The sequence below is a fragment of the Scyliorhinus torazame genome, chromosome 11 (assembly GCF_047496885.1).
Source record: "Scyliorhinus torazame isolate Kashiwa2021f chromosome 11, sScyTor2.1, whole genome shotgun sequence".
NCBI classification, from domain to species: domain Eukaryota; kingdom Metazoa; phylum Chordata; class Chondrichthyes; order Carcharhiniformes; family Scyliorhinidae; genus Scyliorhinus; species Scyliorhinus torazame.
In genome coordinates, this window is record NC_092717.1 from 54,576,841 (window position 1) to 54,598,640 (window position 21,800).

The 21,800-nt window shown below is 44.8% G+C and overlaps 1 protein-coding gene across 6 annotated transcripts in view; it reads left to right on the forward strand.

Annotated features, from left to right (window-relative positions):
* The window catches only part of pdcd6ip (programmed cell death 6 interacting protein), a 153,551-nt gene that overhangs the window by 25,775 nt on the left and 105,976 nt on the right, over positions 1-21,800 (forward strand). For all 6 annotated transcript variants that reach the window (XM_072467293.1, XM_072467294.1, XM_072467297.1 and 3 more), the window contains exons 3-5: positions 3,879-3,948; positions 5,289-5,416; positions 20,573-20,726. In XM_072467293.1, the coding sequence (XP_072323394.1) occupies positions 3,879-3,948; positions 5,289-5,416; positions 20,573-20,726 (352 nt within the window). The remainder of the gene's footprint in view (positions 1-3,878; positions 3,949-5,288; positions 5,417-20,572; positions 20,727-21,800) is intronic.

A 21,800-nucleotide genomic window follows, 5' to 3' on the forward strand; every position in this document is an offset into this window, starting at 1 on the left:
GAACTCGGCTATATTAAACACAATCTTTTGGAAACATGAGAGATAATTTCCATCATGTGATTCATTTTTCTTTCTCAAATTGAAAACTTTGTTTCACTGAACTAAATCAGCTGTTATGTTTTGTCTAATTTATGCTGGCTTTATATTTGAATCCCAGGCAGCTGTATTGCACTTTTCTGAATTTGTTATGTGCCGGCCTTTCCGGTTTGCATTGAGTTTCAAAAGAGCTATCTTCATTTGTCGATGATGGAACAGCATTAAATATCTGTAATTCAAGAGGTGTAAATTAGTGAGGAAATAGGTTCCATCGTACATAAGTATGCAGTCCCAAAAACGTTTTCAAATTTAAGAGAAGGAACTGCACTGACTCTGAAATAAATAGGAATGGATTTGATGATTTAAGATTCTTGTCCCTCTTCCCCCACACAAATTGGTAAATAGTGTGCGAACAAATCAGAGATGCTCTCCTACATTTAATTCTTTTGCATGATTGTTGAGCAGAGGGCAGCAAGGTGGTGCAGTGTTTAGCACTTGTTGCCTCGGCGCTGAGGACCGGGGTTCGATCCTGGCCCTGGGTCACTGTCCGTGTGGAGTTTGCACATCCTCCCCATGTCTGCGTGGGTCTCATCCCCACAACCCAAAAAGATGAGGTTTTTAGGTGAGCTGGCCACGCTAAATTTATAAAAAAAAGATTGTTGAGCAGAGAACAAGTTTCTCTCGTAATTGGGAAAGTTGGGAATTGATGGGCGCATCCCAGGAGCTCAATGAAGATTAATAGAAGCTGCAGCTTGATTGGCTAAATATTTGCACTCGTGGGGCTGACCTGTGATGCATTTATCTGTTTATCTCCATATTTATCGTAGTTGTTTGTCTTCCAGCCAGTCACTTCTCAATCCTTGGTGAACTGGCATTGTCTGTTCAACTCTCAACAGTAGCTAAGATACTGGACCAGAGCTGCAATGTTTTTAAGGTTTAATGTGGAAAGATCAATTAGTGCCAGGAGAAATAACGTAAGAAATGGAGCGTGGTTATTTTACAAACAAACTTTATTGAAACCAAAGAAAAATAATATTTAGACTTTTAAACTTCAACCCTAACAATAACAGGTTACATGTAGTTTCTCAACCCTAACACATGAATTCCCATTAAACAGCAATTCAAAGGAATGCGCAGCTCTCATTCCACTTAGAGGCAAAGATGATACTTGCATTTTTTGTTGGAAGTTCTTTCAGAACCCTTTTTGAATGCCTGTTTCTGGAACAGCTTTCCATGATCCCCCTCTGTGGCTTTTCAAATCTCTCTCTCTCTCAATGGTGGACAGGCTTGGGGTAGGGGGGAGGGAGGTGAGTTACTCACTGTAGGATTCTTTGCTGTTCACCTGCTCTGGCAGCCATGTGGCTAGTTCAGTTTCTGGGCAATGGTAATGCCATTGAATGTCAAAGGGCGGTCAGATCCTCTCCTCTTGGAGATGGTCATTGCCTGGCACTTGTGTGGTATGAATGTAACTTGTCTGCCGAAGCCTGGATATTGTCTAGGTCTTATGGCATTTGGCCCTGGACACCAGACAAAGGGAGTGTTTATGGTAGTGTTTAAAGATTGCAGAAGGTGCTGATAGCAGTATAAAGGTAAGATGGTGGAATGGGTTAACAGCATAACTAGGGTCAGCTCTCTGTGAATACTTCAGAACAAGTGACAGATGGCCCTGTGTGGGTAGGGGAAATGAAATCAAAATTGAGGTGAAAGTTTATGGTCTGAATTTGTTGAACTTAATGCTAAGTCCAGAATGCCTTCTGGGAAGATGAAGTGCTATTCCATCAGTTTGCATTGGAATTCACTGCAACACTTCAGCAGGCCAAGGACAGGCATGTGGGCAGAGAGCAAGTTGAAATGGCCAGCGACAGTAAGGTTGGGGTTAAGCTTGCTCAAGTCAGGACAAGAGGGACTCTATCATGGTTCTGGGAGGAAGGGGAAGCAGCGGTGCGGCAGATGTGTCGGACATGTCAATCACGGTGTCCTCCCTTTTCACCCCATCAGCCTCCACGTTCAAAGGATCATTCTTCACCAGGTGCAGCCGGATGCCACTACCAAACATATTCTCCACCATTGTTGCCTTTTTCTTTTACTCTCTTTTCTTATGGCTCTATTCCAATTATTACAATCAGAGAGTTTGCCCACCTTTCTTTTGATATCGATGTTCTAATGCTCCGAGTCGCCAGGTATCAAATGATACCACCACTAGGTTCAACCGGCTATCGATCAAAGAGCCAAACACCAGTTAGTTAGTTCAAGGTCAAGGGTACTTTATTTACACACAATTAGTCATGCAACATAAACACTCCTAGTTAACTACACCTATCGTCTAAGACAACCTGTACTTAACTTCGGGCACCCGGCTTGGGTCAGAGAAACAGTGGCCGCTGTCCGATTCTGGATCTATCGAGTCCAAAGGAGTAACTGCTGCTCAGCTAGGCTCATCCGTCTGGTAGCGAGCGTTGAACTTGTACTTGCTTCTGGTGTTGCTGCAATTGGAGATGGCCGTGACCGGGGCACCAGGTCCAAGGGAGGACGAACATGTTGCGAACTCTTCTTATACTTGGGGGTTTTAGAGCTCTTTTGGGCAGTCCTCCAGTTTGGGCTTTACTAATTGGGTGATCCCTGATCACTCTTTTCGATTCCTAACCAATAAGTGGGCGGGGATCTAGATGGCTGGGCATGTCCCAAGCAGTCGCTGACCCCTTTGTTTGCATTTACCTTGAACAGGGAGTGGCGCCGAAATGTCTGGGACTGTACCGGTCGCTCGAGTACCAGTCCTTTGTTTTGGTGAAGGTGGGCCATCAAATGCTAATCGGCCCCATTAAAATGCTAATTGATCGGAGTTTTGATACCGTCTGGACTTCTTGCTTGCAAATATGAGCCTGCCTAAGTCTTGGCTTGTCCATTTTACCCGCTAGGCTTTGCGAGTTTCTCTGTACCTAGTTGTAAGTGGCCAACGCAGATGGCTACACCATCCCCCCAGACACAACGAGCCAGGTGGCTCATTGATTGAAGTCATGACCATCTATACTCGGGTAAGGGGAGTTGGGGATGTGCAAGGTGCCAGAATTGGAGGACAATAGGGCTGCAGAAGATTATATAGATGGAAGTGTGGCTAAGAACTTGAGCACGAGGATGTGTCTTTTGAATTTCAGCATTGATTTCTTTTTAAATTGAAAGTACTCAATTCTTATTTTCCAATGAAGGGGCAATTTAGATTGGCCAATACACCTACCTGCACATCTTTGGGTTGTGGGGGTGAGACCCTGCAAACACGGGGCGAATTCGGACAGTGACCCGAGGCTGGGATCAAACATTGATCCTCAGTGCCGTGAGGCAGCAGTGCTAACCACTGTCACCAGGCCGCCCTTTTTCAACATTGATTTTTTAAAAATAACCAGAAGCCATCAGGGCTTGGTATGGGTTAGGGCAGTAGGGTTTGAGCACATCCTGAGTAATTCTGGTCAAGAGACTTTGCATCCTTTGAGAACAACATTCTCAACAAATGAATACAAAGTTTTATTTTTGTTTCATGTGTGGGAATTCATTATATTGGGCATGATTTTTCTATTTGGAACATGTTTTGATACCCATGCCTAAAAGAGACTTTATTAGGTGAAAAAGTTTTAATATATTCTGAGGTAATTTTATATCCTTTGGAGTTAGGATAGTCGATCCTTTGCTGCCTCTTTTGCACTTGCTTTCTTCAACAAATAGTGAGGCAGCTTTCTGGGATTTCAGTCCAAAATGTGAATTAACTAGTCGTGCAAGCGAGGAATTTTTTAATTCTTAGAGTTGATACTACAAGAAACCTGACAATTTGATGTTTTTTTTCTCCCTTTCAGCTTTGTTTGACTTTCACCTGGAAAGATGCATTTGATAAAGGATCCCTGTTTGGAGGATCTGTTAAGCTTGGTAAGTACTTTTTTCTATCATGGTATTTCCCATGGACAAAATTTGTCTCCTCTTCCCATCAATATTATTCTATTCTGTCTAGCACCCTCTTTTCTCCTCTATCCACTTTGTCCCCAAAACTCCCCTCCACTGGTATTTTTCCACCTCTGGGCAGAAAAGCCTGCAGTCAAAAGTGAAGCTGAGGTGAGGCAGGGGCCGGCAGGAGACTAGTTGTCTAGAAGCTGGGCATTGGAAGTGGCAGCGAAAGACAGCGCATGGCCGAAAAGGAGCTGGTGGGGTTTGGGTGTCTGGAAAGGAGAGGAGGGTGGTTCTGGCCTCGGGGGACGGAGTGGTTGGGGTTGTTCTGGATTCGGGGGCGGAGTGGTGGGGGTTGTTCTGGATTCGGGGGCGGAATGGTGGGGGTTGTTCTGGATTCGGGGACGGAGTGATGGTTGTTCTGGCCTCGAGGATGGAGTGGCTGGGGTGGTTCAGGCCTTGGGGACGGAGTTGCAGGGGCGGTTCTGGCCTTGGGGACGGAGTTGCAGGGGCGGTTCTGGCCTCTGGGATGGAGTGGCGGGGCGGTTCTGGCCTCGGGGATGGAGTGGCGGGGGCGGTTCTGGCCTCTGGGGCGATGCTGGCCCCAGGGGCGGTGCTGGCCCCAGGGGCGGTGCTGGCCGGGGGCGGGGGTTGGGGGGTCCTGGCCTCGGGGACGCGGAGGCGTGAACTTGTATGTGAGGTAGAGGGAGATACGCTTGTCCGATGTTAGAATCCGCTTTCCAGCGTGATTCCGTCCAATAGAAATGACAAATGATAAGACTTAGAATCATGGAATCCCTACAGTGCAGCAGGAGGCAATTCAGCCCATTGAGTGTGCACCGACCATTGGAAAGAGCATCCTAGCTAGGCCCACGCCCCCACCCTATCCCAGTTCCCCAGCTAACGTTTTGGCCACTAAGGGGCAATTTATCATGGCCAATCCACCTAACCTGCTCTTTGGACTGTGGGAGGAAACAGGAGCATCCGGAGGAAACTCGAGAAGACACTGGGAGAACGTGCAAAGTCCACACAGTCACCCGAGGCCGGAATTGTGAGGCACCAGTGCTAACCACCGTGCCTTGTATATTTTTAATAAGAGAATTATTTAATTATTATCAGATTAATATGTGCATTGATATAGCTAGAAAAGATTTGTTCACGTTTGATTTCTGTGTTCGTACCTATCTCACAGCAAAATAACAGGGCGCTAGCCTTGATAATGGTTGGGGTTCCACGATGCACTTGGTAGGTCGTTTGGGATTCTACAGCTCAAAGTTTGAGAACCCCTGCTTTTGAGAATTTATATTATTTCCATTTGATTTCAGCTCTTGCAAGTTTGGGATATGAAAAGAGCTGTGTATTGTTCAACGTTGGAGCTCTCGCCAGCCAGATAGCAGCAGAGCAGAATCTGGAGAATGACGAAGGATTGAAAGCAGCAGCTAAGTATTACCAGGTGTGCAGTCTTCACTTTCATAAAATCTGTCATCGTATTTTTCATGTGTAATATTTTAGATCGTAGCTTCACTCTTCCCACCAAGACCGATGCCAAGTTTTTACCTGATATATTCTTGCTCCTTTTCCCCATCAGCCTTTTCATTGATGACTTGCATTCAATAATTTCAATCGGAGCTACTTGACCATTTCCTCTTTTTATTGCCCTTTCATCTCGCTCTGATCCATCTTGTTTATTCGATCTGCTGGGGTCCGCATGTTTAGTCCCTCAAGTCGAAGTGGTGCAATCGTAGAATCATGGAATCTTTCAGGATGGAAGTTGGCAATTCGGGCCGTCGTGCCTGTGCTAGTTCTTTTGAAAGAGTGAGCCAATGTGTCTTGTTGCCTGGTCTTTACACTTAATACTGCAATTTTCTCTTGCTTCACTATATATTCAATTCCCTTGTTACTTTTGATCTGTTTTTCTTTGCATTTTCATGCATTGTATCCAATTTCAGTTCTGGTTCATCTTTCAATTATGTCAAATCTCTCTTTTAATTCATTACGGGGTTTGGTTGTCACTGGCTTTTCTAGCATTTATTGTCCAACCCTAATTGGAGGTGGCGGTAAGCTGCCTTCTTGAACCACTGCATTCTTGATGTGGGTACACCCACTGTGCTTTTAGAGAGCAAGTTCCAGCATTTTGACCCAGTGACATTGAAGGAATGGCAAAATATTTCCATGGCAGGATGCTGAGTGACTTGGAGGGGAACTTCCAGATGGTAGTGGTCATGATTTTGGAAGGTACTACCTAAGGAGCCTTGGTGAGTTCCTGCAGTGCATTTTGTAGATTGTACATAGGGCTGCCACTGTTCGATCATGGTGAAGGGAGTGAATGCTTGTGGAAGGGGTGCCAATCAAACGGGGGTTGCTTTGTCCTGGATGGTGTTGAGCTTCTTAGCAACACCAGGGAAACATGGATTGTTGAGTGTGTAGTATTCCTGCACATAAGCAGGAATTGACTAAAATGTTTAGACAATGACTTTTGTTCTCTGGTTACCATCAATGAATGTTTCATCGGCCTATACAAAAAGTTCTGCCAGCCCATTTGTGGCAGGGTGATGAGGACTGGACCGGATGTGTTGAATTCCCTTCTTCAAGTAGCTTTTGAATCCTTGTGATCTGACCTGCGGTCCATTATTGCTCACCAGTTGTTCAGGGTAACCAAATCTGCTGAAGATTTCACACAATATCTCAATTGATTTTTCAGGTGACGTTGGCTTCTAGATGGCAACTTCACGCCATCTCAAGTGCGCATTTTCTAGAATGAGAAACAAACGGTCCTGTGTAATCAACATATACCGGTTGCCAAGCCTCTTACCAGTACCACGGATGCAACAGAGCTAATGGCAGCAGGTTTTGCATTTTCGTGCAAGATGAACACATTCCTGCCTTCTCTTCTGCATCTAAACCAGATCACCACAAATAGCTCCTTTCTATCTCCTTAATTCTCATGCCACAATGGCACTCGTGTAATTGGTTCAATATACATTTTCTTCATATCGATGGAATGATGACTCATTCCTCAGACGAGACATTCTGCCTGTACGGAAAACTCAAGTCTTCGGCTGGAATACAGTTTTAACGCAGGGGTTATTCCTGTGGTCTTGTCTCAAAGCACCATGTCCGTAACCTCAGAAAGTACTAGATCACTTCTGGTGTGCTTCTTCACTTGTCCCGAGGTTACAGGAATATTATCTACCTGCTTGAAGTAGAAAATGTTTTCACACAAACTAGTATCGACAAACTAAGGGTAGTTGGGAAAGCCCATCTAAGTTATCATGAAGGCTTGGACTAATGATATCTGATGGTATACGTGTGTATTGACTACAGCAATGCCCATCTCTGTATTCTGATCGCTGCCAGTGATGGAATCCTGGTATGTGGTCCAAAGTCGTTATGGACGATGGTCCGTCAATAATGTAAATTTTCTCCCATGCAGGAATTGTTGGAAACATTTTAGCCCAAAGGTGATTTATTTGGCTTCTTTCTCTATCTGCGCATAATAATTGCTTTCGCCTCTATTCAATGTTCTGGGCGCTAAGGCTATTGTCTTCTCTTCACCTGCAAGCATGATGTGGGAAACCACCATCCCAACATCATAGGATGATGTATTGCGTGCCAACTGCAGGGGTAGGTTCGGATCAACATGTGTCAGGGTATATAACTTGAGCAGCGCCTCTGGCTTTCACGAACACATTCTCCCATTGATCATCTCACTTCCATTTATTTTGACGCATTAGATTATACAAGGGTTTTAGAGTGGTCATCGGATTGGGGACAAACCTTGATAATTTAGTAAGCCTAAGAAATATCGAAGTTGGCAAACATTTTCAGGTGTTAATGACTTGGTGATAGCTTTGACATTCAAAGGTGAGTAATGCAGTCCATTGCCAGATATTCAATTGAAGATTGGAAAAATTCATATTTGTCTTTTCGGACTCTGAATCCATAATCTTATAAACTCTGAAATGTGCCATCTAGGTTGTGAAGATGTTGTTCCTCGTTTTCCCCAGTCACCAGGATGTCACCCAGGTAACATTGGATTCCATTTAACCAGCTTAAACTTTGGTCCATGGTCCATTGGAACACTGCTGGTGCTGGAGTGATCCTAAATGGTAATCTTTTGTGTCACAGTCGTTAGTAACTGTTGTGAAACCTGATCCATGTTCTTTGATGATATGCTTGACTGAGGTTGAATTTACTGAAGTGTTGACCTCCAGCCAACCCAGCGAATAGGCCATCAATCTTGGGCGGAAGGTACTGCTCTGCAAAGAGTACAGGATTAATAGTGGCTCTAAAATCACCTAAAGTGCATACAGATCTGTTTTTTCATCAGTGGCACGATTGGCGTAGCCCAGTCACTCACGTTAAGGGGTTCAAGGACCCCCGTTCTAAACAGCCGTTCTAATTCTGCCTCTACCTAAGATCGGATTGTGTATGGTAGTGACCTAGCCTTGAAGCATCACGACTTACTTTTTTCCTTGCCCAGCAAGTTGACTGCCCCAGTGTCAACCTCCAGCTTTACTCGAGCTCAACTGTTGAGCTTCTTTGGCTGCTTATGCCATTGATAGAGCAACTTTAAGGCTTTAAAGTCAGGTTGCTTTAAGTTAACTGCTTTTGAATTGCCTTGCTCTTCAACCCACACATTCGTCTATCTCAGATGGTATCATTTAATACACACCTGAATTTGCAGTGTTCAGCCAGTCTTTTCAATGTAGCTACAAACTGTGTAATCAGTACACCAACTTCTTAGTTGTGCTTACCTTTTCAGCAATGGCTGAATGTTTTGGTGAATAGTGGCCGTGCAAAATTTCCACAATTTCTCCGTATGTTTTTCTGCCTGGCTTTACCAGCTGTACCAGACTCTTAAGGGGATTAAATGTTCCCCCACCTGCCCGCATTATGCTCAGGAATGTTGGAACTTTTATATCTGCTGCTATCTTGTTAGCCAGAACAAAATAGTCAAATTTCTGTGTACAAGCTCCATCGCTATGTATTCTCATCAAACAGTCCCATGGTGTCAAAAACGCCCACCACGCGTGGTATGCCCGCATTATGCTCAGGAATGTTGGAACTTTTATATCTGCTGCTATCTTGTTAGCCAGAACAAAATAGTCAAATTTCTGTGTACAAGCTCCATCGCTATGTATTCTCATCAAACAGTCCCATGGTGCCAAAAACGCCCACCACGCGTGGTATGGAAAGACCTGTGTGTGCACAATGTGCCATGTATTTTTAGCACTACCTTGCTTACTTTCTCCCCAAAACAATGCGCAACCAAAGCTCAACCTGTTTTCCTTGATGTTTTGCAACACCCCCAGCTCTAAATGTGTTGCAGAGTAATTGTTGCTGATGCTACCAAGTTAATTTTGGCTGGAGCGCGGGGCGAACTTCTCTCCCGTTATTTTCTTCGAATTTTGAATTTTTTGTTCCTCTGGGTGGCTGCAACCATTGTTCAACTCCCTTGCTGCCAGTTTTTATGTGGTGACAATTTCTTGTAATTTTTCCTTCCAAGTTTCCTTCGAGTGGCTGCAAGCATTACCCAGCTTCCCTGTTGCCAGATTTTATTTTGATGTTTGCAGGATTGACTTTGGAGGACGTGAAGGTTCAACCAAAACGTCAACCTTTACTTAGAAGATGTTCACACCTGTGATGTTAAACCGCCTGTTTGCCTGTACTAATGGTCGATGACGTTGGCAATCGTTCTCTTAAGCTCTTAAGGCGCCCTTGTTCAGCAACAAGGCTGCTTGGAGGAAGCACTGAATACACAGCGCCAACTAATAGTTCCCCTCTTCGCTATGTTTACCCAAATAATTTCATTCTTTATACTCGCAAGCAAATCATCCTTTCCAGGGATGTGACAATATTTGTACTGCCACCGTCCCACCCCCCTTTCTCCCTTCTCTACTCTTTTGTGAATATGTTGTAGCAAGGGATATTAAGTTTGCATTCTTCCCAGACTTCCGGTGACGGCGGGAGGGAGGCAGCCGCACACTGGAGGGCTCCCGCTCGGGCGCAGAAATTTCAGGGTTTTAACGCCTGGCCCCAGTGGCAACAGAGGCTGAAAAAGCTGTGAGAAGGCACATAGAGGCGAAATGCCCAAGCTTGGGGGGAAAAAACGGCCGTGAAAAAGGGGGTCAGTGAAAGTCCGCCGGTGAGTGGAAAAGTCAGCGCAGGAACTGTAAGGAAAGCGGAGACTGGAGCACCAGGGGAGCCGCATTGCTCAGAGCAGAAGAAATGACCAAAGTGATGGTTGTGGAACTTGAAAAACAGTTCACAAAGCACATGGAAGTGATGACAAAGGAGATGGGGGCAGTATTGAAAGTGCTGGTGGAGGAGGCGATTGCCCCCGGTGAGGGCGGCGGTATCAAGCGCAGCGGCGGAGGTGCGGGAGCAAGGTGAGACACTGAAGGAAGTGGAAGAGGTATTATTGCAGCACAGTGATCAACTCACCTCGATGGGGAAGGAGTTGCGGAAGGTGACCGAGACCAACAAGGGTCTGTGAGCCAAAATGGAAGACTTGGAAAACAGATCCAGGCGGCAGAATCTGAGATCGTGGGTCTGCCCGAAGGGGTGGAAGGCCCGAGGCTGAGGGAGTATTTTGCCACGAAGTTGGCGGAGCTATTGGCGGAGGGGGAGTGATCCCTCTCGATACGAACTAGATCGGGCTCATCAGTCGTGGAGGCCTATACCAAAGGCGAGTGAGCCGCCAAGAGTAGTAACTGTTGAAGGAGAAGGTCCTGTGCTGGGCAAAGCGGAAGCGGGTGGTGCTGTGGGCTGGAGCTGGTATAAGCATGCACCAGGACTTTACGGTGGAGCTGGCGAGGAGGCAGGCTGCCTTCAGCCAGGTGAAGAAGGCACTGTGCATCAGCAAGGTGCAGTGTGGCATAGTATATGCAGCTACATTGAGGGTGACCTACAAATCCAAGGACTTTTATTTTGCGACAGCGGAAGCAGCGGAGGAGTTTGCGACGTTAGAAGGGCTGTGGCAGAATTGAGAAATGGGACTGAAAGCAGGTCGTGTACCGATGTAGCCTCATGTAACTTTATTTTTTTCACTGCGTGTTGGTGTCTATACTAAATGAGTCGACGCTGTATATTTGGACAAGGGAAGAGTTGGGACTTTCATTTGCAATTATTGTTCTTTGTGGCTTGCGTGTGTTTGCTGGGGTTGTGTGCTAAAGGGGATTTCTTGGTTTTCCTGGGACGGGAAAGGGACCCGGGCGTGGGCTGCCCTAAACCGGCCAGCGAATGGGAGTGAGGTGGGGGGAGGGACTGCGGCCACCGGAGCCTGGTAGAACAGGTTTCGGTGAGTCTAGCCGGGGTGAAAGGTTGAGGGAAGGAGTTTACAAGAGGAAGTGGAGGGGAGGAGCCTGGGAGGGTGGGTGGGGTGTCTACAATTCATGGGTGTCATTCACGGTACTCTTTCGGGGATTGGATGGCATTGAATATTGGGGGGGTGGGGGAGGGGACTATATGTGTCAACGGTGACCATAGGTGATTACTGATTCCTATTTCTTCCTTTTTTCCTCCTTGGGAGGTTTAGTTTTATTTGATGCTTATATTGTCAGGTGGACCGTTATTTGGGGTGTGGTGGGAGGATGGGATCGTTGTTGTTGGTAGGGGGAATTGACTTGTATTCATTACCGTTTACTGTTGGTGGGGTGTAAATTCTGAAGAAAAAGTGAAAATGGAGAATAAAAATATTTTTTAAAAAAAGTTTGCATTCCTACCCAGTTTGAACCAGGGGCGAAATTCTCCCCCAACGGCGCGATGTCCGCCGACTGGCACCAAAAACGGCGCCAATCAGACTGGCATCGCGCCAGTCCAAAGGTGCGGAATGCTCCGCATCTTTGGGGGCCGAGCCCCAACATTGAGGGGCTAGGCCGGCGCCGGATGGATTTCCGCCCCACCAGCTGGCGGAAATGGCGTTTGTTGCCCCGCCAGCTGGCAGATATGGTGTTTGGTGCCCCGCCAGCATGTCGCGGAAATGCGGCGCATGCGCGGGAGCGTCAGCGGCCGCCCACAGTTTCCCGCGCATGCGCAGTGGGGAGAGTCACTTCCTCCTCCGCCACCATGGTGGAGGCCGTGGCGGAGGCGGAAGGGAAAGAGTGCCCCCACGGCACAGGCCCGCCCGTGGATCGGTGGGCCCCAATCGAGGGCAAGGCCACTGTGGGGGCACCCCCCGGGGTCAGATCGCCCCGCGCCCCCCCAGGACCCCGGAGCCCGCCCACGCCGCCTGGTCCCGCCGGTAAATACCAGCTTTGATTTACGCCGGCGGGACAGGCAATTCTGGGCGGGACTTTGGCCCATCCGGGCCGGAGAATTGAGCGCGGGGTCCCGCCAACCGGCGCGGCCCGATTCCCGCCCCCGCCCAATCTCTGGTACCGGAGACTTCGGCGGGGGTGGGGGCGGGATTCACGGCGGCCAACGGCCATTCTCCGACCCGGCGGGGGGTCGGAGAATGACGCCCCAGGTCTCTGTTATTGCACAGATGTAGTAATCCCCATGTGGAATCTAGTATGTGCAACTCTCCAACCTTATACAGTGCTTTGTGCATTTATGCAAGGCAAATTTACCCAAGCCTGCCGTTTATTTCTCCCGAAGGTAAAAGCAAAGTACTGGGGATGTTGGAAATCTGAAATAAAAACAGCAAGTACTTGATATACTCAGCAAATATTTAAGGTTTTAACGTTTGCAATTCTTCAGTCCTCTGTATCTTGAGGAGGATTGGAAAATTATGGCCAGTGCCACTGCAATTTTCACCTTTACTTCCCTCCATATCCTTGGGGTACTTCTTATCCAGCCCTAGTGATTTATCAACTTTGAAAAGCAGCCAGCCTTTCTACCTATCCCTTGTTTATCAATTTTTAGTCCATTGAATGTCTCAGTTACTTGCTATTTTACTGAGTTTGGCAACATCTTCCTTGGTAAAGACCGATACTCATTTAGTACCTCTGTCATTCCCCTTGCCTCCGTGCGTAAATCTCCTTTCTGGTCCCGAATTGCCCAAGCCATGTTTTTGCCACCCATTTACTTTTATATGTCTATAAAATAATTTTGGATTATTTTTCTTTTTGGTAGCTACTATTCTCTTTCCATGCACTGAAGCATTTTCCGTCTGTTCCCCCTGAATTACACTCATTTAGTCAGTTAACGCTCGCCTGAGAAACCTTACATCTGTAATCTGCATGCTTTCTGCTTCATATTTCGTTCATTCTCTCTGCACTGTGCACCTGTCTGAGGTCAGATCAGAGTCTTCCAACAGGTTGTGGACAAAACCATTGATCACAGCCCTCTTCAACCTTCTCTTTCCCTGCAGCTGCTCCTGACCTCAGTTCTCTAGTGTTGCACTATTTTTTAGGCATTATTTAAAATGGGGTCACAATGGGAAAAAGTTTGGGAATCACTGCTTTCCCCATTTGCAAAGAAAGCATTGCCTCATATCGTCTGTGGTTCTTTTTCCAGTCTCTTTAAATTGCTGTTCTCTCATTCTTGCCCCTTCTACCAATGAAAACCAGAGCTATGGTCTTGACATGGGCCAGTTTTTTCCATAAATATTCCTGTTTTGGGTTTACCTCTGCATGATGGTGATGGGTTGCTTGCCAGATATGTGATTAATGAACTGGTGCATGACACCAGACAGCTTTAAGAAGTACTTGGAAAGCTTTTCAGTAGTCATCTCAGAAATGATGCAGAACTCGTACATCCAGCCAAGAATAATAATCTTTATTGTCACAAGTAGGCTTACATTAACACTGCAATGAAGTTACTGTGAAAAGCCCCTAGTTGCCACATTCCGGCACCTGTTTGGGTTCACGGAGAATTCAGAATGTCCAATTCACCTTGCAAGCATGTCTTTTGGGACTTGTGGGAGGAAACCGCACCGTCCGGTGGAAACCCCCACAGACACAGGGAGATCGTGCAGTCTCCGCACAGACAGTGACCCAAGCCGGGAATCAAACCTGAGACCCTGGCGCTGTGAAGCCGGAGTGCTAACCACTATGCTACCATGCTGCAGAGAATTGCCTCTCTCTGAATTTAAGGTTGGAGTGAGCAGTAAGGTGACAATTGGAGGCAACTCTCTGCCCCAGGCTGCTCCTTTGTCATCAAACATGGACTTAGTCATGATCTCTTGAAAACAGACAGGAACAGCAGTGAAGGAATGCAGCTAAAGGGGGCGAGGGAAGTGGAAACAATATGGTCGTAAATCTTTTAGATTTCTTCTTATCAGCATTCGTCTCCATATTCTAAGGTGACTAGAGAGCGTTTTGCTTGAATTGTTCTATCTATAGGAAGAGGAAAATTGAGAATTTTGTTTTTGTTACCTTATTTCCAAAAAGAGCTACAGCATTTGACACTGTTTGAATTTTAGGGTTTTAACTTGATCATTCCAAAGAGAGACTAACAAATTTGAACACCGCCATCTATTTCAAAGAACTGCATTGAAGATCAGGGTTATACAAGAATATTGTACAAAGGATGTTTATGGATGGACACTACAGTTGGCACTATTTCTTTGGACTTTTGAGAGTAGTTTAATTCAGTTGCATCTTTATCCGCTGCTGGATGATTGAGCTTCCTTCCATATTTCTTCTTGAGTACTGTTCTGAGAGGTTCTTTAGCTCTAAAATGGGTGAAATGTGAGGTGTAATTTGGGAATTTCCACCAACAAGCAGTACAAGTGCAGTCCTTGAAGGCAGTGATCTGCTGCCTCAAAAATTCATATTCATCCAATTCTAATCATAGACTTTACAGTGCAGAAGGAGGCCATTCAGCCCATCGAGTCTGCACCGGCCCTTGGAATGAGCACCCTACACCTCCACCCTATCCCCCTTTATCCCAGTAACCCCACCTAACCTTTTTGGACACTAAGGCCAATTTAGAACAACCGGCACATCTTTGGACTGTGGGAGGAAACCGGAGCACCCGGAGGAAACCCATGCACAACTGGGAAAACGTGCAGACTCCACACAGACAGTGACCCAAGCCGGGAATCGAACCTGGGACACTGGAGCTGTGAAGCAACTGCTAACCACTATGCTACCGAGCTGAATATTTCTGATTCAGATCCAATGTTCCTAGGCTATTTGTGGCCAAATTTGTGCTACCCTTACAAAAAATTTGAAAGTGAATTATTTCTGGCTGTGAATCTTGATCGATTTAATACCCAGTTGAACAGGGAACTTTTGGTGCCAGATACGAGTGAATATTTACAAGTGCCTTGTGGATCGAGGCAGAAGTATCTGCCTCATAACTTGTACTCGTGACTAACATTCTACTGTGATGGATAGTGAGCTGTTTGGGTGGGGCAAGATTTAATCTTGAAAGGGTGATTTCTCTTGGCTTTTAACGTCACATCCAGTTTTGCCCATTAAGGGGAAGTCCTTGAAGTTTGTGGTGAGGAATTGTCAATGTGATGGTGATCAGCTACATATGGAGAATCAGAGACTTTTGTTTTTTAAAAAAAGACACTGCACAAACCCAAGTTCTGCTTTTTCTGCTAAGCACCTAGGATGCATGGGGTAACTGGGGTGAAATGCAGCCTTGGCAATGGACTTTGTATACAATTGGTTCTCACTGTCTCATCCAGAAATGCTATTTGTGACAACATATCAAATTAAGCAGTGACTTCAGAGAACTTAATTGTCCCGTACTTTCTTTTAGCTTGAACCTGCCATTGAACAAGAGAAGAGAAAATAATCTTGTTACCCCTATCAAAATGGTTGATCAACTTTATGTAAAGCATTTCTAAGTACTGCTGCTTCCTGAAGATTCCTTGTCTTTGAATTACAGTATCAGTGTGCATAACAGTACTAACATTGTGTTTTTAAGGTGACATGCTTTAATTTAGCAATAACTTCCTCTATACCATACAGAGGAGGCATAGTTCCTCCTGCATTTTACTTAATCCATGCATATAATGCATTTTTGTGCAAGCATGTTATGCGCTGACTTTGCATGCATTGCAGACCCAATATATTGATTGTTTTGTCTTGGGGTTTCGATTTCACATTTAAAATATGTGGATTTAAGTTTATACAGCCCTGTTCAATCGGTCATGCCAAATTAAGATCGATACAAAATACCGCGGACGTTGGAATAAGAACAAAAATCCTGGAAAACACCGAGGTTCTGGCAACATCTGAGAGGGAAACTGAGTTTATGTTTTGAGTCCCGTCTAACTCTTATTTGGAATATTGCAGGACAGTGCCGAAGAAGTGTCATGCGGGGCTCAATGTTAACCCTGTTTCTCTCTCCACAACTGCTGCTAGACCTGCTGTGTATTAACAGCATTTTTTGTTTTTGTGCCAAAATAAGGAATAGGCACAAATGGCTCAGCCTTTTCATAAACCATTCTGAAAACTCGGGCTGTTACACAATGACAAATGGTAGTCAACTTGAACTTTTCGATTATAATATAGTAATAAAAAGAAAAAGTGCAAGTTCTGGCAATCTGAAAGAATGCAACATGCTAGAAATGCGCAATAGGTTGGTCAGTGTTTGTACAGAAAAAAGGTTATGGGTCATGATCACAAGATAAAGAACGGCAGGGTTAGGCCATTTGGCCCATCAAGCCTGTTTTAACAATAATCGCTTATTGTCACAAGTAGGCTTCAATGAAGTTACTGTGAAAAGCACCTAGTCGCCACATTGCGGTGTCTGTTCAGGGAGGCCGGTACGATTCTGCCATTTAATAAGATTATGGCTGATCTGATTGTGGCCTTAACTGCTCTTATCTGCCTGGCTCCATGGCCCTTAATTCCCTATCTAATACAGCCATGCATACATTCAATGACTCAGCCTTGATTGCTTTGTATGGGAGAGAATTTCAAAGACCAAAGGCCTTCTGGGCAAAGAAATTCCTTATTTTCTTTGTCTTAAATGATTGTAGTACGAAGTCTTACAACACCAGGTTAAAGTGCAACAGGTTTGTTTCGATGTCACTAGCTTTCGGAGCGCTGCTCCTTCCTCAGGTGAATGAAGAGGTCTGTTCCAGAAACACACACATAGACAAATTCAAAGATGCCAAACAATGCTTGGAATGCGAGCATTAGCAGGTGATTAAATCTTTACAGATCCAGAGATGGGGTAACCCCAGGTTAAAGAGGTGTGAATTGTCTCAAGCCAGGACAGTTGGTAGGATTTCGCAGGCCAGATGGTGGCCTCACTGACTGTGAGGACACCGTTCCCAGGTGATTGTGCCTCCGAGTTCTAGATTTCCCCACAAGATGTAACATCCTCGCAGAATCGGCCCTGACAAGGCCCACTCGGAATCTTATCTATTTTAATAAGATCACATTTCATTCTTCTAAACTCCAGTGAGTATAGCTCCAACCGACTCAGCCTTCCCTCATAAGACAAACCCTCCATCCCAGGAACCAGCCTAATGAACTTTCTCAACAGAGATATTAAATTTGTCCATGCAAACTTGCTGTAAGCCCAACATAAGATGCTAAATGGCCAACAGTGGAGTCACTGAAGTACTACAAAACCTAAATTGGTTTCAGGTTACAGAACATAACACTCCTTTTTAAAGCTCTGGTGCAGTAAGTTACATATTTGCATCATGCAATTTTTGTCCTTTTGGCGATAACATTTGAGAAAATCCTGTAAAATTACACAAGCAATTAAGACCATAAGATATAGGAGCAGAATTTCTGCCAGGATTTTTGGTTTCCACTCAGTTATGAATAGAAAATCTGTTTTAGAGAGAGCCTAAATATGTTTCTTGAAGCATTAATAAAATGCTGGAAATAAACAACTGATTGACATTTGTGAAAATCAACAGGCCTCGTAATGGAATTTGATCAAAACACAATTTAAAATCTTGGAATCCAAATAAGGAATATTCAGTCACTACCCAAAGGTCATGTGATCATTGTCGGCCAGGAAATCAAAAATAGGATATTGCTTTGTCCTCTGTCCTTGCTAGCAAGAACATTGGATTTGGATTTGTGTCCTCATTTTCTTTTCTATAAATCCAGTTAGGCATACCGCTGTGAAGGAGTGTGTTCTTCATGTGAATGGTGTTGTACACTTCTCACAAACAGTTCAAAGAATCATTACCTCTTAGAGTTTGCAAAATGCCAATTCTGCCAACCCCAATTATGTGGGATTTGAGGAGAATGAATCTTTCTTTCTCCAGAGGACGTTAATGACATCTTGAGGAATGCAGCTCCTGGTGTTCTGAGCCATGCAATCAGCATTGTGTTAATTTGACCATTGGGGCTGTGATGAGTAATTTGTTGGTTGGTGGGCCCCGTGTGACCCGCCGCACTCAGTGTGGTGGAGGATTCGGGCCCGGAGGGCGACTGTCCGAAGGCTGTCAGCCGCCCAGTGTTGGGAGCGCAGGGTGCACGAGACGCTCTGTAGCGGGGTGCGGGTCTCACTTGTGCCTGACACTATGTCGCCCCTCACCCCTCCTGGGGAACTCTGAGAATCTGGCACATCATAATTGAAGGTTCTTTTGTTTTTCTGCCTCTGGAGATAGCTCAGGCAGTGCCCTATTGGGCCTCCCCTTCACCAACACGCCGACTCCCTCCCTCCCACCACCCCCCTTCCTTTCCGTTCTGTTGGTACAGAGGCGAGGATATCCGGTCTCTCCAGCGCAAAGTTTAGTGCTTGAATCATTTGTGTTTTGTAGAAACGTGTTGTGAACTGTTTTAATAAACAGAGTATCTCCCCCCCCCCCCCCCCCCCCCCCCCCCCCCCCGTACATTGGTACTGAGGGGAGGATGTCCCGTTTCTCCAACACAAAATGAGTGTTTGTACCTGTCATGATATTCAAACACACACATCATGATAGACACACCAACAGACAAATCAGAACACACAACACCACAACCAATGACAGAAAGATATAAAAGCACAGACACGACCCCCGGTGGTCAGTATTAGCTGCAGAGGAGAACCAGGACACATCTATTGCCAAACACACTCAGGGAGACAGCACGTGCAGAGTATCCAGAACGAACTGTATTATAAGAGTTATAATAAAATAGAGTTGTACCACATACAACTGTGTTGGCTCATCTGTGCACCAGAGCACCCAACACCACAGTACCGTTTGGCCTTGTATATATTTTTTACTGTTTTAATAAAAAGATCCGACCCCGTGATATTATTGGTCTCAGCTGTGAAGGAGGAAATAACTTTCTTGGTTTCCTGCTTCTGCTTTCTATTCATCTCTGCTGGACTCACTATCACATGGGTTCATGCATGAGGGCTATCTACTTAATTGAGATGCCAGGGACTCTATATCCCAGTATTAGCCAGTGTCTTCAGATGAGCATGTTTTGGTAAAAACATCGGCACTTTGTCAAAAACCACCGCAAACCATTTTCTGGCCAAGATGGTAGCTGGGCCGAGTGATGAAGATTACTAACTGAGAGACCTCAAATTTGCTTTAACAATTTCTCTCCACAGACTGGTAAAGTTTAACTTGAAATTTAATTTTGACGCCTAAGGCTGAAATTAAGAGATAGTGACGTAGATTCTCTGCTCCAAATCTGCTTTATGCCTACCTTGGCGTAATTCCTTTGTGATTTGCCATCCCACCATGTTAGGGTTTCTCCAGATTTGAATTGAGGTGTTTTAAAGATGTAATATCCGTTACAAAATAATTTTAACAACTGCTATAGTTTTCTGTGTGCTAAAATCAGAGGCTAAAATGTTAGTGCCCTCTAGTGTTTATAGTGAAAATTACTTTAGAAAAATTTGTTAATGCCAGCAGCAATTAAATATCAATATGAAAATGAAATGAATGAAAATCGCTTATTGTCACAAGTAAGCTTCAATGAAGTTACTGTGAAAATATCAATATTTTAAAATAGTTTATTCCTGCTAGTGTTGCTCACAAACCTAGAACATTGTTTGTGAGGCTATCTTTATATTATGTGACTAATTGTCCTCCTCTGTTTTTCTGTTGATCTTCTATGATATACCTCTTTTCCTCTCTAACTTTATTTTCTCACCCGTGATTTCTGAAATCCTTCCTTTTCTTTGTCTATCCACCTCACACTGTTGTTTTTGATTCTTTCTCCCTTGTGTCACTCACGTGTAATTCTTCATTGTTACTCAATTTCTGTCTTAAATGATGGAAAGCTGCAAGGTGGTCATAAGCTGGAAAATTGCTAGTTTGCTGACTTTCCCGTATTATCTGCAAGCAGCTTAATAGTTGCAAGCACTACTGCAAACACTTGGAGCTGTTTGTTTCATTCTGCATTTATAGTGCATTAAATTGACCAGAGATTGAGCACTGAGCACCTTGAGAACATTGAACCATTCTACTATTCATTTAAATTATGAATGATCTCCATTACCCACCATTGCTCCAGATAAGTTGATATCCTTGATAATCCGAGCATCTGCAGATTTTTGAGGAAAAGAAGTTCCAGATTTCTATTGCCCTTTTGTGCGACAAAATTGGCTTCCTGATTTCTCTCCATTAGCTGCAATTTTAAGATTACTGTAACTGGAAGAAGTACTCTTAGCTGAGTTAGGAATTTGTGACATGGCAACATTGAAGTAGCCCTAACCATTTCAAGTTTAATCCTGTTGACAGATGCTGGAAGAAGTAATCTATGTTGTTTTCTTGTTTCCACTGCAACAGCTTGCCAGTGGAGTTTTCCAACACATCAAGGATACTGTACTGTCAGCACTGAATCGAGAGCCCACCATGGACATTTGTCCAGATACAGTTGGAACCCTCAGTCTGATCATGTTGGCTCAGGCACAGGAGGTATTTTTCCTTAAAGCAGCAGCTGGTAAATATAACTATTTAAATGTTTTTTCCCCCCCAAGTTTGTTCATTCTGAAGCTTGTACTGTACACCCATTCTTGTTAAATGTCCTTTCTAGTAAGTTAATATTTTGGAATAATTTCAAAAGCAAAAATCCAGAAACTAAAATTAAATTTTGGCCTGTGAAGTTAAATACTACCATGTGAAAATCAGTTTTACTTAACTGATTATAATCGGTTTGCTTTCGGTGTTTGACTTTCTGGTTGTGCAAGTAAAAATGATGCACGCTTCAAGTACTGATACTAAAGTAATTTCTCATGTAATGCCCATAGCATAATTCAGTAGATTTTGATGTGATAATGTAAATAAGTAAGAATGATGAAAGCATACTAGATTTGTTTGGGTCATCTGTTGTTCCCCACCCCACCCAACTCCTAATTCACCCCAAACACACAAGAAATACTGCCGTGGACTCTCGTCTTAATGGCTATTGCTTTAGAATGAGTACCAAGAATGTGTTGTTAACAGGCTTTCTGATCTAACTCGCATCTCTCTATTGTTCACCTTTATTACGCCCAGGATTATGTACACTGTTATTTGCTTTAAAAAAAAAATATTTTTATTCAAAGCATTTTCACATATATACACAAAATATCAGAAGAACAACACATCACCATGATAAACAACCACCACCCACCTGACACCAACACCACACCACGCCCCCCTCCAATTCTCTTCAAATAAATCGATTAACGGTTTCCATCTCCAGGTGAACCCCTCTGTCGACCCTCGCAGAGCGAACTTGACTGTCTCCAGCCTTAGAAACCCTGCCAGGTCACTCGCCCACACTCACTCTTTTGACAGTCCCACCACCCAAACAAAATCTGTCTCCGGGCAATCAGGGAGGCAAATGCCAAAACGTCGGCCTCTTTCACCCCCCCGGACTTTCGGATCTTCCAACACCCCAAATATCATCACCTCTGAACTTGGAACCACCCCCACATGCCCAGGACGTGTGGACTTGATTTGCTGGCCCCTCTGCGCACCGCCCACACCTATCCTCTAACCCCGCAAAGAAACTACTCATCATCGCCACCGT